Genomic DNA, 17,722 nt, shown 5'->3' on the forward strand with positions numbered 1-17,722 from the left:
AGGATATAATTGAAACATTACGAAGAGCCAGAAATTAAATATACAAATATATAAAAAAACAAGATAAAAACAGATAAACGTCATTATAATATAATAATATAATAGTAATAATATTACACGAATCTTTCCCTAGCCATCACAGAATATGTAAAACACAGAAAACACAAAACAAATCCATCAAAAAGTCTCTTTAGGAGATTTATATTTATAGAAGTGTTATATTTGCATAAAACTGTAATGTTTTCAATCCTCATTGGTCTATCTAGTTTTTATTCCTTATAAAATACTTCATTAATATATATATTATCTATTATATATAATCTATCAGTATTATTACTTATATATTAACATGCAATAATAATAAAAATAAATGTGTACAGTTTCGAGTTGTCCGTATTCCGCCTGTACATAAGTACATCTCACAGGGTTTAGATTTGCATTTTGACTTGTGTGAAAATGTACCCATTCTGTGCAGTTCGCGTTCCAGTATTTTTTGTGTAAATCGTACTTTTTTAAAGCAGAGAGTCTTTTTGTTTGTAAACTGTTCACTTTTGGTTCAGGCGCTTCCAGACACGCTTTGTTTTGGGGTCCTCGGCCTTGGCGCTCTTCGCTCCGGGATTTGTGTGATTTGTGTTTGTTTATTGTGGAATATTTACTGCATCCCCATCACCAAACTCTTCTGTATTGAGGCTGCGGTATAAATAAGATCAAAGATGAACCTCGAGTTGCTCGGTAAGTTGCTGTTTTAGCTCATACGGAGCGGTGTGGGTGTGAGCTAGTAGTGCTAACAGTGCTAACAAAGCTAACGCCGAGTCTGTGCTGGAGTGTGTTCACTCACTTTAACCAGATACTTTAGTATCTTTACATTCTTTATACTTCTGTTCATCTCCTTTCTACTTAAACGTTTTTGTTACATCTATTGATGAAATTATATCTATAGAGTCAGTGCGGAAGATCTGCGGAGTTCTTCCCAGATCTGTCAGATAACTTAACTTGCTAGATAGCTAACTAGCTAGCTAATGTATTCAGATATTAAAGTATGTATTAAAGTTAAAGTTATAAATAGAGGCTATACGTTAAATGTTAGCTTATCAAGGTATTCTAAGCGTTTCAACTATTTAAAACATTAACAGTTTACACTTAGTTGGAGTAAGACGTTTCTGATGAAGCAGTTCCTTTAGTTTATTAAAGGGCGTTTATTAAAGGGCGTGTGTCCTACATCGTTATTCTACTTGGTTTCCCCCCCTGACCTGCGCCTACAGTCAGAAACAGTCAGAATCCCTTTCCTCTTTCCCTTACAATTAAACACTGTGGCTATAAGTCTGATATATGTAAACAAGCTCTGTTATGATTGGCTGCTGTATGTTGCACCTCATTCAAAAAAAAAACAAAAAAAAAAACAGCTTAGTCTGAAACACCTCGTATAACCTTACATAAGTGTGTGGTGTAACTGCTGTAAAATACATTGGCAGATATATTTGAATGTAGGGCTGCACCATATTAGGGGAAAAAACTGACTGCCTTTTTAATGCAGGTTTAGAAGGTTTTTACCAGATTTCTCTAGAGGTCAGTAATCCAACATGTCATGGAATTAATAATGCACTCTGTATCTCCAAGACTGGAGTAAAATTATATTAGAGTATCTATGATATTGGTGGATATGATCTCCCTCTGAGAGATGTCATTTTTAAATATATTTAATATATTTTTAATATATGTAAACATATGGCCTTTTAATCTTTACTTAAACAAAATTGGGAGATGAACTAAACTGACATATATTTAAAAAAAAATCATTTGTAAAAATAATTAAGAACGCGCCGCAGGGTGGAGGTTTGTTCGGACGTTTTAATGTGGACACAGCTTTTTGAAAACACTGATATTGTGCCGTCAACTTGCGCACCGTTGTGAAGTGTGCTCTTTGAGTGCCTCTCTTATATCTTTGTGCTTTCTTCCTCTTATAGAGTCGTTCGGGCAGAACTATCCAGAGGTAGGATCTTTCTCAATTCTTTTAATTGAAGAAGTTTACTGCAAGACCAGAGAACATGTTTTTGTTGTTGTTGTTGTTGTGGTGGTTTATCCCATGTGATCTGGTCGACAGGAGGCAGATGGCACTCTGGACTGTATCAGCATGGCTCTGACCTGCACCTTTAACCGCTGGGGGACGCTGCTGGCCGTCGGCTGTAACGATGGCCGCATCGTCATCTGGGATTTCCTCACACGGGGCATCGCCAAAATCATCAGCGCACACATTCACCCCGTCTGCTCGCTCTGGTGAACCACTGCTCTCTTACTGTCTGTGTTTTCTGTTAGAGCTGGAAACATCCAACCATTATTGTGTTAAAAGCCATCACTGTGCTCTGTTCTGAGTGCGTGATGGGTATGGTCAGGACTTCTACAACACAGAACACCTGCATTGGTAATGAAAAGGGGGAGTTCACACTGAATGCATTTTTGAGGCGTGTGGTAAGGTGAACCTTAATTAGTGGCTAGGTTCTTTAAGTACTGCTATCCACCATCCATTTAGAAACTCTGAAAAGTGTGCTGTTGCTCATGATCATTTATCACAGTAAGATATCATATTTCCAACACTAGTGTGAACACAGTTTTTGTTAAATGTGGCTCTGCTCTCCCAACATGTTCACAAACCTCAGAAAAACAAAAACAGTTTAGTGAACATCTACAGTGTAACTTCTTAAGAAAAATATATGATCAATTGTGATTCTGTTGTCTCACACATTTTATTTTTTTAAAATCTCCATTTATGCTGTTTTTTTTTTTTTTTTTTTACTTTCTGCCATTATTTGAGCCTGGCTTTTGGTATTTACACTGTATCAGTATAAAATATTTATACTGTATAAAAGTATAAAATCTTGACAGTTAAGAGTTTTACAAGGAGATATAAGCCTTGTGTATGTATATGTATATGCCATGACTGTACTGGAGGTATATTGTTCCTGGCTGTTTATACATAGTCTGAAATTCACTGATTGCTTTGTTTGTTAATTATTCAGTTGGAGTCGGGACGGACACAAGCTGGTCAGCGCCTCCACAGATAACATTGTGTCTCAGTGGGACGTTTTGACCGGAGACTGCGACCAGAGATTCCGGTTCCCCTCTCCCATCCTCAAACTGCAGTACCACCCCAGAGATGCGTAAGAGGCTAAACACTTAGATTACACTTTATCTCCACTCACCTTTCATCATTAATTGCAAAACAGCAGTTTTGGATATAGAATATCTAAATTTCGTTTGTGTATTAAAGTATCATTTGAACAAAAACACACTCCAGGAGCAGGTTATCATCCTTCTAATGACACGGATCAACAAGAGCTTTTTATTTTGATTGAATTCTGGTTAAAAAAAACTAGGTTTGTAGTGTTGCACGATATACAGTTGAAACCAGACGTTTAGATACACTATATAAAAAGACACATGCCTTTTTTTTTTCTCACTCTCTGACATTAAATCAGAATAAACTTTTCCTGTTTTAGGTCAATTAGGATTAACAAAATTATTTCTATTTGTTAGATGCCAGAATAATGAGAGAGGGATTTTTTAAAGGCTATTTGTATTACTTTCTTCAAAGTCAAAAGTTTAAATACACTAAGACTACAATGCCTTTAAACAGTTTGGGACAGCCCATATGATCACATGTCTCTGGAGGGTTTATTGACATTTTTAAGATTGTATTAATATTTGAGTTAATTAAAGACCACCTGTGGATGTATTTTTGTTACGTTTGGAGGAAAAAGGGGAAAGCTTGCACACCTGAGAACATCATCCCAACTGTGAAACACAGGGATAGCAGCATTATGTTGTGGGTTTGTTTTGCTGCAGGAGGGACTGGTGCACTTCACAAAATAGATGTGATCATGAGAAAAGAACATTATGTGGAAATACTGAAGCAACATCTTATAACCTCAGCCAGGAAGGTAAAGCTTGGGCGCAAATGGGTCTTCCGAATGGACAATGACCCGAAGCCAAACTGGTTACAAAGTGGCTTAAGGATAACAAAGTCAATCACAAAGCCCTGATCTATTGAACATTTATGGGCAAAGCTAAAAAAAAGGCTGCCTACAAACATGGCACAGTTACACCAGTTCTGTCAGGAGGAATGGACCAAAATTCCTGCCAACTACTTTGAGAAGCTTGTGGAAGGATATCCAAAACATTTGTTCCCAAGTCATACAGTTTAAGGGCAATGGTACCAAATACTAATGAAATGTCTTAAAACTTTTGACTTTGAAGGAAGTAAAGAAAATTGCATTTAATTTTAAATTTAATTTATTTAAATTAAATTTTCTATTTTGGTAATCCTAAATTTTGGTAATCCTAATAGACCTAAATGGGAAAAGTTTACTCTGATTTCATGTCAGACAGTGAGAAAAAAAGCATATGTGTCTTTTTATATAGTGTATGTAAACTTCTGGTATCAACTGCATACATCTCAAATATATAATTATATCTCACCAATATCATTTATTTTACTACAATATTGGGTACACTATCAATATCATCACGTTGGGTCACTGGCTTCTGTTGAAAATTCCTGAAAATTATTGCAATATTCCCTTTTAAATCCCTTTTAAAAATAGTAATTTTATTTAAAGCACTTAAAGGTTCTCAATTACACGTAGAGTTTCTGTGGAAAGTTCCAAGACTATTGTGTAATATTTAAGGATTATGTTTTAAGTACTGTGTTTTCTAATACTATGTACTGTTTCTAATATTTGTACTATTGTTTCTACTATTTCTAATACTGTTTTTTTTTTTTTTAAGTTTAGCCTTTTTTGGACTTTTACAGTTAATAAACTTACAATGTAATTTACAATGTTTTTTGGTTTGTGTTCAGTTTGGGTAGTCTGTATGAGTAGAGAATATTAGTAGGTTAAGTAGATAGTAGGTTATTGGCTGAAATACTGATGGTGTGTTTACATTTGTCGGTCAGAGATAAAGTCCTGGTGTGTCCAATGAAATCTGCACCGGTCCTGCTCACGCTCTCAGACTCCAAACACGTGGTTCTGCCGGTGGATGACGACTCAGACCTGAACGTGGTAGCTGCGTTCGACCGACGGGGGGAGTACATCTACACAGGGAATGCTAAGGGAAAGGTCAGGAAAACACCACACACACAGTTATTCATGAAGTGCAGCTTACAGTCACAGCTGTGTCTAAGTAGCATGCAGCCTGATGATCTGTCAATAGCTCAGTCGGAATATAATACATACACCTCAGTTGAAATGGGCTAGAATGTGGTAGAATGTGTACACAAGGTGGGTAATCTTTTAAATAATCTCTTAAATAGAAGAATAATTGCCATGTAAACATCTGTATCTGATTAGGTTCCCGTTTGTAAAATTTAAGTACGTTTTGCGTATGTGAGCCTAGTTTGTACAAGGCTATAGCAGTATGCATTTTTATTGGAATAAAGCGGTATGTTCTACAGGGACGCGATAGTCTTTCATCAACTCCCATAAAATCATGAACGACTGCCGAAATTTCACTTCCACTCAAAAACTGTGAATTCCATCCATAGAGCTCTCTCCCACCTGTCTTCACTGTGCACTTTTATCCAGAGGTTTTGAGGTAGCAGCGGTGGGACTGGCATCCAGCTCATGCGCCTCATAATGTTGCATCTTCCTCTCGCTCCTCGCCCCTTAAAGTGAATGTGAAGTACATTTTCCACAATAATAATAATAATTATATTTTACATAATAATTTTCCGCAATTAAAAAAACTAAACATCCAAACAACCAAACATGACATCAGCTGAAAACTTGGGTAAGACACTGCTGCTTCTCTTACTGTGATTGAACTGACGTGGCAAGATGTACAAGTGGTACTCTACACACAGAACCATGTGCATATAAACACCTACATCGGATTAGAGTATAATGGTGTGTGTAAACATAGTCAGTGTTAGGATAAACAGATTAGATAGACAGAAATGATTCTGTGGATTCAGACCATTTAACTGTGGTAGTCCTGAGTTGCCCACTCCTCTGGCATCCTGGCAGGAAGAAAAATTCACTGTGTTGTTCTCTGACAGATTCTGGTGCTGAACACAGACACGCAGGATCTAGTGGCATCGTTTCGGGTGACGACAGGAACAAGCAACTCCACTGCCATCAAATCCATTGAGTTTGCTCGCAAGGGCAGGTAAGACATTACTGACTTCAGAGTTTACAATAAGGAAATTACACTCAACCAGCTAGCAAAGTACTTATGTCACCCAAGCTGTTTTTAACTGAAGCACTTCACTTAAGATGAGCATCTACTAGTAGGCCATCCATCTGCTGCTAATTCAGTCATCAATGTGAAACTTCTTTCAGTATGTTTAAAAAATAATCAAAAGCATTAGCCCTTGATAGAAGGTGCGTGCTGAGCACAATGAGTCACATCTGCCTCAAAATTCATATAAAGCTCCTCTCCTCCTCTACCCTCAGCTGTTTCCTCATTAACACGGCGGATCGCATCATCAGAGTTTACGACGGCAGAGAGATCCTGACTTGCGGACGAGACGGTGAGCCAGAGCCAATGCAAAAGCTCCAGGACCTTGTTAACAGGTACACACACTTGTTTTCCCCCCTGCTTTTAAGACTAATGCAGAGTTAACTGGGGCTGAACTGCTGTAGGCTGAATGGGCAGGGCTAAACGGCTTTGTATGACAACGTTCATGCTCCCCCTGTCTTAGGACCCCATGGAAGCGATGCTGTTTCTCTGGAGATGGAGAGTACATTGTGGCAGGTTCTGCAAGGCAGCATGCTCTGTATATCTGGGAGAAGAGCATTGGGAACCTGGTGAAGATTCTTCACGGAACACGAGGAGAACTGTTGCTGGACGTGGCGGTGAGGAACATTGACTGACACACTTAGAACATACAGTCCTGTTAAACTGACCTGCCACATTGTTTGTAATATGTTTAATATGTAATGTGAGTTTGTGTATATGTGTGTTTGTGTGTATCTACAGTGGCATCCAGTGCGGCCCATCATCGCCTCCATTTCCAGTGGAGTTGTTTCCATTTGGGCCCAGAACCAAGTGGTGGGTGGAACACTTCAGTACAGTTCCTTACCTAAATATCACTTGTGTGTTTTCTGCTTTTTACATGTGCAAGAATACATTCAGTATTTATTCACTACTGTTTTACATATCTGCACTGTGCAACAAAACAGGGACCACTCAAAATTAAGTTGTAAGCGTTTTAATTAGAAAGAGTTGTTGGTTGAGAATGAAGTAAACAGTAGTAAAGCTATAGAAAGTAGAGGTGGAGTGTGCGAGGATGAGAGCTTAAAGCTGTTTTCTTCTGGATCCTGTAGGAGAACTGGAGCGCTTTTGCACCAGACTTTAAAGAGCTGGATGAGAACGTTGAGTACGAAGAGAGAGAGTCAGAATTCGACATAGAAGACGAGGACAAGAGTGAACCTGAGCAGACAGGTTACACAAACACACACACACACAGACACACAGACACACACAGAGAATAAAAAAGACTTGACAAACTAGACATGTCATTGAGAATTTGTATACCATTAGTAATAGTTTACATTAAATTGCATATACACACGTGGACCAAATTGTTGGTACCCCTCGGTTAATGAAAGAAAAACCCACAATAGTCACAGAAATAACTTGAATCTGACAAAAGTAATAATAAATAAAAATGCTATGAAAATTAACCAATGAAAGTCAGATGCTTTTCAATCATGCTTCAACAGAATTATTTAAAATAAAAATAAACTCATGAAACAGGCCTGGACAGAAATGATAATACCCTTAATTTTAATATTTTGTTGCAAACGATTCCTATAACTTCCTGAGACCTCTCAGCAGGTATTTTGGCCCAACTGCTCCAGTTGTCTCAAGTTTGAAGGGTGCCTTTTCCGGACGGCATGTTTCAGCTCCAAAGATGCTCAATAGGATTTAGGTCAGGTCTCATAGAAGGCCACTTCAAAATAGTCCAGTGTTTTCCTCTTAGCCATTCTTGGGTGTTTTTAGCTGTGTTTTGGGTCATTATCCTGTTGCAAGACCCATGACCTGTGACCGAGACCGAACTTTCTGACACTGGGCAGTACATTTCTCTGTAGAATCCATTGATGGTCTTGAGATTTCATTGTACCCTGCACAGATTCATGACACCCTGTGCCAGATGCGGCAAAGCTCCCATGAAGTCTTTGGCTCAAACAGCGACGGATCTGCATTCTGACACTGATGTTCCTTGAGACTTGAAGTTCATCTTTAATCTCTTTAGAAGTTTTTCTTGGCTCTTTTGTTACCATTCATACTATCTGTCTCTTTGATTTGTAATCAATTTTCCTCCTGCAGCCACGTCCAGGGAGGTTGGCTACAGTCCCATGGATCTTAAATTCCTGAATAATATGTGCAACTGTAGTCACAGGGACATCAAGCTGTTTGGAGATGGTCTTATAACCTTTACCTTTAACATGCTTGTCTATAATTTTCTTTCTAATCTACTGAGACAACTGTTTCCTTTGCTTCCTCTGGTCCATGTTGAGTGTAGTACACACCATGTCACCAAACAGCAAAGTGACTACCTGTAGCCCTATATATAGGCCCACTGACTGATTTACAAAATTGTAGACACCTGTGATGCTGATTAGTGGACACGTTTTGATTTAACATGTCCCTTTATCACATTATTTTCAGGGGTACCATCATTTTTGTCCATGTGTTTATGATTTATACAGTGATATATATAACAGTAATTGAATATAAATGCATCATACTTTTTCATACTGTAAATTAATAACTGAGCTCATTATAAACCCTGCATTTCTATTCAGTTTTATTCATTCAGGCCCATTATATCCTACTAGGAGATAAAGTATAAACATATTATTATTATTATCATTATTATTATTACTATTGTTATTGATATTAATATAAGTATTATATATGTGTTGATTGCGTGTGTTAGGGGCGAATGCTGCGGAGGACGAGGAGGTGGACGTGACCTCAGTTGACCCCATACCAGCATTCTGCAGCAGGTCAGTGTGGAAGGGTTTTAAAGCAATAGTTTGACTATAAAAAAGAAACAAAAAAACAAACACCATCAATTGTTCTGAAGTAGTATGTACTGAGCTGAGGAACAGAATACCAAACCTACCTCAATCAATCAGCTTTGGAATTTTGATGATATTATACGTGTGTGTGTGTGTTCAGTGATGAAGAACTGGAGGACTATAAGGCTTTGCTGTACCTGCCCATCGCCCCTGAGGTGGAAGACCCAGAGGAGAACCCGTTTGGGCCACCACCGGATGGTGGGGGTCAGAACCCGTCTGAGGATGGCTCCGCCCACACCGGCACTGGAGACAAGAAACAGAGACAGCCATCCGTCGATGGAGCGCCACCAAAGAAGAAAGCTCGCACAACCATCATTGAGCTGCAGGGCGTCCCCAGTGACGGTCAGAGCTGCTGCTGTTCTGCTAGAATAACTGTTTACACTGCTGTAGTACTGACACTTTAGTGTTTACTTTTAGGGCTTGACAGTATGGTCAGTCAGACATATCAGTCAATATCAGTAATCCTGTGTAAAAATGTTTTTTTTTTATACTTCCTTTTAAATCTGAATAGTATTTTGATCAATGAGAAAAACATCTCACAAATGTAGTAAATAAGAAGATAAAATAATGAAATAGAAGATAAAAATCTGTGTAAATGTACACAAATCTTCAAAATTTCAACATAAATAGGAATAAAAATAAAACTGCTACTGGGAACATGGCCATTTTTGTCAGTATAAGAGACACAGCACCACCTAATGCTGCTTAACTGCTACCACATCTGCAAGCCACTCAAGTGACTCCCACTGTTCAGATAATGCACTGCACTCTACAGTGCTGTGAAAGTGTTTGTCCTCCTCCTTGATTGCTTAATTTGTTCACATGTCAAACACTGAATGACATAACATTAAACCACATTCTAATGTGTTGATGAAATCCTGAGAGAACACAATGTGAGGCATTTAGTTGCATTTATTTAAGAACAATATTAACTTTACTGTAAAAGGGATTGTCCTTCTATTAATTTCTAATAGAAACCCTTTTATCAGCAATAACTGCAACCAACACTTCCTGTTGTTAATTAGTGTCTCAACACTGAGGAGGAGTTCTGGCTAGATCTGCTTCCAGGCACATTTTTAGGCCTGTAGCAGGACATTTTAAGTAGGATTTAGGTTGGGACTTTGAATGGACCATTTCTAAAGTTTATATTTCTTATCTTTAACCATCAGTTTTGAGGATCATCAAAACTGTTATAATGGTTTACTTTCCCCTCTCTTACAGAAGTGCACCCTCTGCTGGGCGTGAAGGGCGACAGCAAGTCGAAGAAGAAGACCGCCGGCCGTCCAAAGGGATCGAAAGGTAAAGAGAAAGATTCTCCGTTTAGGCCGAAACTGTACGGAGACAGAGAGAGGGAGAGAGACAGAGGGTTGGCTGTGGACGGGGCAGTGAAGGGCAGGCCGGAGGCTGTGCCAGCACCAGGTAAGACCCCACTGGGATCAGCCTGTGATACGCTTGTCCTCTGCCGCTCCCAGCAGCCAAAGCCTCGCTGCACCGCAGACGCAAACCAGCCGCTACGTCCCAGCGAAAATCAACCCTCCACCCCCCCCCCACCACCACCCAACACCACCCCCGACACACACAGCTTTTAGAAGAACGCTTCAAAATGGGGTTAGAAACAGCCCCCACATTTATCCCCTTACCGCTACTATAGTCCGTCAGCCAAGACATGTTTTCCTGCTTATTTAGTTTTGCACTGGAGCTACGAGGCTAATGTAGCTAATAAGTAATACAAAAGCTTATACTCCACTAATTAGCATTGTGCTAACTGCATGCCTAATTCATCACACACTCCCCTCAAACCTTGTGGAGGTGTTAAGTAATCCTTAATGGACTTGCTAATGTGTTTTTGAACATGGCTCACTGTTATCTAGAACATGAACTGAAACAATCAGAGTTCAGTCTTCTAGATGCTGCATGTATATCAATAACACTGTGGCTTAAAGTCCTTAAATATTTGTTAGCTGCTAAACTAAAGTAGCTGCCTTCACATGTCAATTCCTGGCTAGTTAGTCCAGATAAGCCCAGACTATTTAGTCCAGGCTTGTTAGGATTTGTTAGTCCAGGGGCTAATCCTGATTAGTCCAAGTATTAGTCTCTGCTGGTTAGTCCAGGTCATCTAGTTCGGGCTAGTTCAGACTGGTCAGTCTATGGGGCCAGTCTAGGACTAAGAAATCCAAATCCAAATATAAGTCTCTGCTTAGTCTAGGCTACTTGGGAATGGTTGATCCAGGGGCATGTCCAGACTGGTAAATCCTAGCTAGCTCAGACATTTTAGTCCAGGCCGTTTAATCTAGGCTAGTTCCGACTGGTTAGTCCAGTCTAGACTAGTAAATCCAAATATTAGTCTTTGCTGGTCCATGCTACTCCATGTGTTGGTCCAGGCCAAAATAACAGACTTGTCCAGACTGTGTTGTCCGTGCTGATTTGTTCAGGTAGTCTGTGGTTCGGGGGTGGATGTCCTGTTCCTGGATGCGTCTGCTTCCGGCTTGTCCCTGTCCTTCCTGCTCCGCTCACTGTCCCTGAGGCCTCTGTGTATGTGGGTGTCTGGGTGTGTTTGCTTGCTGCTGGTGCTACAAGATCTTAAAGTGTGTGTGTGTGTGTTTTTTTTTTTAATGTATTTATTTATTTTTTTTATCTGTTCTTAGAGGCAGATACTTAGTATTTTTAACGTCTAATAACTAATAACTGTTCCATGATTCCACATTTTTAATTTCTGGGTCTGTAATGAGGTCACAAGGTAAGTTCCCACAATGACCGTCTGACTGAAATGACCCACAGTGGCCTAAAACTGCAGCAGCTTCAGCTAAAAACACTGGGCAGTGTCCAAATTACAATCAGCGTGTTTTAAAGGTCTTAGAAATGGGAAAGTGTGGATCCCTGCCGTTAAACTTGTGGGAACCCAATAATTTGCATTGTGGGAATGCAATAAACACAATAAAGGTGTTGGTTTCTCAGAGGTTACTCTTCTCACACTCTAACAAACATCAGAAACTCACAACGTTAAAGGAGCAGTTCACCGCAGTTTTAATCACCCAAGATGCGTTAGGAACCTAACTTGGTTCTTTAGTTCACAAAGGTACAGTGAGGAAAATAAGTATTTGAACTCCCTGCAACTTTGCAAGTTCCCCCACTTAAAAATCATGGAGGGGTCTGAAATTTGTATCTTTGGTGCATGTCCACTGTGAGAGACATAATCTAAAAACAAAAAAATTACAATGCATGATTTTTTGATAATTTATTTGTGTGTTACTGCTGCAAATAAGTATTTAAACACCTTTGAAAATCAATGTTAATATTTGGTACAGTAGCCTTTGTTTGCAATTACAGAGGTCAAACGTTTCCTGTAGTTTTTCACCAGGTTTGCACACACTGCAGCAGGGATTTTGGCCCATTCCACACTGATCTTCTCCAGATCAGCCAGGTTTCTGGGCTGTCGCTGAGAAACACGGAGTTTGAGCTCCCTCCAAAGATTTTCTATAGGGTTTAGGTCTGGAGACTGGCTAGGCCACTCCAGAACCTTGATATGCTTCTTATGGAGCCACTCCATGATTATCTTGGCTGTGTGCTTTGGGTCATTGTCATGTTGAAAAACCCAGCCACGACCCATCTTCAGTGCTCTAACTGAGGGAAGTTCCCCAAAATCTTGCAATACATGGCCCCGGTCATCCTCTCCTTAATATAGTGCAGTTGTCCTGTCCCATGTGCAGAAAAACACCCCCAAAGCATGATTCTTCCACCCCCATGCTTCACAGTAGGGATGGTGTTTTTGGGATGGTACTCATCATTCTTCGTCCTCCAAACACGGCGAGTGGAATTAAGACCAAAAAGTTCTATTTTGGTCTCATCTGACCACAGAACTTTCTCCCACAAACTTAAGACGGGCCTGGACGTGTGCTGATTTAAGCAGGGGAACCTTCTTTAAACTATGATGTCTTAGTGTATTACTGCTGCTTGGCAATTGCCCCGTAGCCCTTTCCAGCCTTGTGGAGGTCTACAATTTTGTCTCTGGTGTCTTTGGGCAGCTCTTTGGTCTTAACCATGTTAGTAGTTGGAGTCTTACTGATTGTGTGGGGTGGACCGGTGTCTGTATGCAGCTAACGACCTCAAACGGGTGCTTTTAATTTAGAATAATAAGTGGAGTGGAGGTGGACTTTTTAGAGGTGGACTAACAGGTCTTTGAGGGCCAGAATTTTTGCTGATTGGCAGGTGTTCAAATACTTATTTGCAGCAGTAACACATAAATAAATTATTTAAAAATCATACATTGTGATTTCCGGATATTTCTCCATGATTTCTAAGTGGGAGAACTTGCACAAAAGTCGCAGGGTGTTCAAATACTTATTTTCCTCACTGTAGATGCTAGGCTAACATTGCTAACAAGCTAGACTGTCACCAATTTCATCTCGGTAAACACAAATACCCAAAAACGTTTGTCTCTCAACTCGTCTCTCAAAACTCACCCAGGTCTTCATTAGTAAGCTGAGCGATAAACAGTGGAGGAAGCGGAACCACTGCCACACAGTGTGTGGTATCACCCGTGGCACTGCGCTGTACTTTAAAAGTGGAGTAGTACTACAGAGCGGTTCTGCGGATGATGTAGTTCCAGGTTTTGTATATCCATGCTACTTAAAGCAACAGTATGGAGCATTTTAGCTCATAATTATCAAAATTATGCTCCACTGACTTACACTGAATACAGAGAATGGCATCGCTGTTGCTACTCCAGGTTCGGCGTGCTGCTAACATCGTCATATTTGTGTCAAATTTCAGAAATATTACTGTGCCACGTCATTCAACATGCTTCTTTCACTTTCAGTGACTTCCGTTTCTCTCAGCTTGTCCAGAAAAATGTATTCTTTAGAGGTGGCTCCAAGCACAAATTACACTTCCTGACCTTAAGGGGAGGCCAGGAGCAAGAAAGAAAGAACCTTTGCATAGATTTCTAAAGCAAATAAAGAAACAATGGGCATGTATTTACCAATATATAATTGGTAACAGTTGGATTTCAGTGTTTACAACGTTGGCTAAAAAAAACAAATGTCCGATGTGAAATGCCTCATTCCCTTCACCTGGGATCAGTGCTAAATTATGTTTACTTTTTAATTTACTTTTTTTCAGTCTAACTAAACTGTCCTCTAACTGTAAGTTAGTATGCAAGTGTTTGTTAGGGACTACTAGATACTAAAGGTAAGTACACTGCATGTGGAGTTTTGGTCCAGTTGGTGGTGCAACTGAGTCACTCTCTTAGGAGTGAACACTAGCATCTGAACAACTCAGAAAACATTGAGTGGCTGTTCTTCTCACTACAGTTTTTGTAGCCCCAGTGTGGAAGTTTTGTGTTACTTGGTTAGCTTAGCTTGCAGTGTGGATATAGCATTGTTCATAATTCAGCTCCTTAATGAGCTTGTAATTCAGAGGATCCAGAGACATTCAGAGGGACATGTACAGAGGACGAAGTGTATTTGTTGTGTAATGTTTGTGGTGTGGTGTTTCTGTTCAGTGTACTTAAATTGCGGCTGTTTTACAGGTAACCTGGTGTCCTCGGCCTACAAACAGCACGAAGTTCAGGGTCTGGACTGATTCAGCAACCCCACAATGTCCCCCACTGTGCGGAGGCCAAATGGACTCTATAAAGACTCTGTGCTGCTTCCTAAAGAGGCTCTGGCAGCAAACAGGACGTTTTGGATTCACCTCCTTCTGTTTCCGGATCAAACGGACGGAATCAGATCCATTCCCCCCAAACACACGGCAGCCACAGCATTTCTCGCTGGCAGAGAGAGGACGAGACTGTGGAGAAGACGAGAGCAGACTCTTTTTGTTCTGTAGACTAGGCAGCACTGTCTCAGCTTCCTCCAGGGCCAGCGCTCTCACTGCTGTGTGGTCTCTTGGTGAGTCCTGTTGGGTTTTAATGACGCCATGTCAACTTTCATGCCTTTTTCATACGTATTCAACCACCTTTTTGTGTTTTCTGAGGTAATATTTGTGCTGCATTTTTGCCCCCTTTGGTTATTCCAGTTTTAAGACTGTATGGACTAACCTTTTGGCCCTTTTGGGTCAAACTTTGGAATAAAATGATCCCCCAACTGGTCTGTAATGTTTATTGCAAAAATGTATTACAATTACATAGTATAATTTATTATTAATAATAACAGTAATAATAATGTTATTATTGTTGTTAATAATAATAATAATAATAATAATAATACAAATCTACATATTAATATCTCCTAGACACTTTATCAGAAACCCCTCCCTTGAAGTACACTATAGCCCATCTGTGAACAGATAAGTGTTCATAGTAAAGTGACCAGTAAAGAGGAGATGGGGATTTCCAATAAAGTGTAAAGGAAATACAGGAACAAGGTAGGGGTTTCTAATAAAGTGGCCAGAGATTGGAAGCCCAAGGTAGGCGTAACCAATGAAGTGGACAGTGAGTAAAAGCACAAGGTAGGTGTTTCTAATAATGTGGCCAATGAGGAAGCACATGGTGGGTGGGCAGTGAGTGAAAGTACAAGGTAGGGGTTTCCAATAAAGTGGCCAGTGTGCATAAAGCTCTCCATTGTATCTTCATGCTGTAGTCTGTGCTTGTTCTTTTAGTGTAAGACTGCATGTGCCACTAGATGGCGTGAGCAGAGTGGGAGAGGTTTCCTCAGAGCTCAGATGAGGAGAGAGATTTTTTGTCATTCGTCTCCATTTTGCAGGGCTTCACTGTTGGATTCCATTTTGTGTTTTCTGTGTTTCTTTCAGTGAGGGTTATTTTCTGATTCTGATACTCGACCACCCTCAGACTGAACGCCTCGGAACCCCTCCACTCACATGTGCAGTTAATTGAAGGCCAGGGTTATTGGGTTTCTGTTACCAACCCAAAAACGGCTTAGTCAGATTTCCCCCGCCCGAGTTCTGACTAGCCCCGCGATCTGGCGCTCTGATTGGCTGGTAGTTCACAGAAGGCTAAGACTCCGCCCTCCTACACCGGGATTGGTGCAAAATCATTGACTTTCTAAAATCCCAGTCAATCACACCACAGGAGGCGTGGCTTGTCAGAACCCATACAGATGGTTTAGTTTATTAATTTTGGGACTATTTCTGGATTTGAAGTAGGAAATTTACAGTTTCTGTATTTAAATAGAAATTCTGCTTTGTTTTATTTCTACACTGCTCATTTGTGCCAATGTGTTGCAGGAAAGATCGCAGTATAATCTATACAACACACAGATACACACACTGTCAGATAATCAGTGCTGTTCACTGTTTAATGGGAACAGGAACTAGCCTAGTAGTACAATAATAGACCACTACTTTGACTATCAGTACTACTTTTGAGTACTGAGTTTAGTTTCAGGATATAAAATTGTAATAAAAAAAATAAGACTAAAAAAAATAAAATCATATACAGGTCATATTTTGGATATTCATTTTGTCAGTTGTTTTTTCATCTTCTGGCTTTTTCATTCTGATTGTAAAAATTATCTATTTTTTCTTTTTAAAATATTGATACGTATGAAGAATAGTTTTAACCTTTTAGACAAAGGCAACCATATTCACCACTTTGGTTTAACACAAATGGAATTTGGCCTCCGTCTCTAACCCAGCTGTGCAGTGAACACACACACACACACACACACACACACAGTGAGCACACATTCCCGGAGCAGTGGGCAGCCTTTGCTGTGGCGGCCCGGGAAGTGAAGAGGGTGACAGGCCTTGCTCAAGGGCCCAACAGTGGCAAGTAGCGAACCTGGCAATCAAACCCACAACCCGGTCACTACTGAGCCACCACTACCAATCCACCTCCGGGGGGCGCTACAGTGCCACTTCTAATTCTACAATTAGAATATTTATTTCAATAGTAATATCTGAAATATCTGAAAACATTTAGAGGTGATATCTTTGCTAGCAAATGCATTACTGAGTTATGATTCCCAAGGTGCTTGGGGCCCATTATTTGACACTTTTTATATAAACAACCATAACATTAGTACCACTGAAAAACACTGATGATCTTTATCTACGGTGGTATCTGGGAAGGGGTGCATATATTAGGCAGCAAGTGAACAGTCAGTTCTTAAAGGTGATGTGTTACAACAGACACTTTGACAAAAGTCAAATATGATGGAAAGACGACTGGGTCAGCACATCTCCAAACATTAGGCTTGCGGAATCCATGCCTCGAACAGTCAGATCTGCTGTGGTGGCACAAGGGGGGTCTACTCATTATTAGGCGTGTGATGCTAATGTTACAGTGATTGGTATATTTCCCCCTGGCTTTACCAAAACAGCCAAAAATACGGCATATTGGATCATTTGGAAGATATTATTTAAAAATAATAAAGCAAACAGTAGATTTAATATCTACTTATTAAAATCTGTTCTTTATTACAACAAAAAGCAAAAACAGTGTCAGACGAACAGACCAATCAGAGCGCAGAGTTCCAGAGATCTATTTTTAGATGTTCAGTCCTTTATTCAAAATAAGTGACGCATGGCGAGGAGTGACGTGGAGGAGAGAGAGAGAGGGGGGGGGGGAGTGAGAGAGAGAGAGAAAGAGAGAGAGAGAGAGAGAGAGAGAGAGAGAGAGAAAGAGAGAGAGAGAGGGGGGAGTGAGAGAGACAAGGAGTGAGAGTGAGAATGCAAGA

General features: G+C 40.1%; 1 protein-coding gene across 2 annotated transcripts; it reads left to right on the plus strand.

Moving 5' to 3' along the window:
• Positions 1 to 592: 592 nt before the first annotated feature.
• On the plus strand, positions 593 to 15,169 carry rbbp5 (retinoblastoma binding protein 5). Of its 2 annotated transcripts, none has more exons than XM_072666013.1 (14): positions 593 to 732; positions 1,965 to 1,990; positions 2,102 to 2,274; positions 3,015 to 3,155; positions 4,952 to 5,114; positions 6,053 to 6,162; positions 6,450 to 6,569; positions 6,698 to 6,851; positions 6,976 to 7,047; positions 7,323 to 7,440; positions 8,942 to 9,011; positions 9,187 to 9,428; positions 10,308 to 10,505; positions 14,614 to 15,169. In XM_072666013.1, the coding sequence occupies exons 1-14, from the start codon at positions 714 to 716 to the stop codon at positions 14,664 to 14,666; spliced, it is 1,659 nt and encodes a 552-aa protein (XP_072522114.1). In that variant the 5' UTR covers positions 593 to 713; the 3' UTR covers positions 14,667 to 15,169. The 2 variants fall into 2 exon arrangements, with proteins under 2 accessions (XP_072522114.1, XP_072522115.1); XM_072666014.1 differs by having other exon boundaries at positions 10,308 to 10,385.
• Positions 15,170 to 17,722: the final 2,553 nt, after the last annotated feature.

This window comes from Salminus brasiliensis, chromosome 21 (assembly GCF_030463535.1).
Source record: "Salminus brasiliensis chromosome 21, fSalBra1.hap2, whole genome shotgun sequence".
NCBI lineage: Eukaryota > Metazoa > Chordata > Actinopteri > Characiformes > Bryconidae > Salminus > Salminus brasiliensis.

Coding starts and splice junctions, on each gene's coding strand:
- rbbp5 (XM_072666013.1), top strand. Junction 5,115..6,052: donor CAGGGAATGCTAAGGGAAAG/GTCAGGAAAACA, acceptor GTTCTCTGACAG/ATTCTGGTGCTGAACACAGA. Junction 6,570..6,697: donor CTCCAGGACCTTGTTAACAG/GTACACACACTT, acceptor CCCCTGTCTTAG/GACCCCATGGAAGCGATGCT.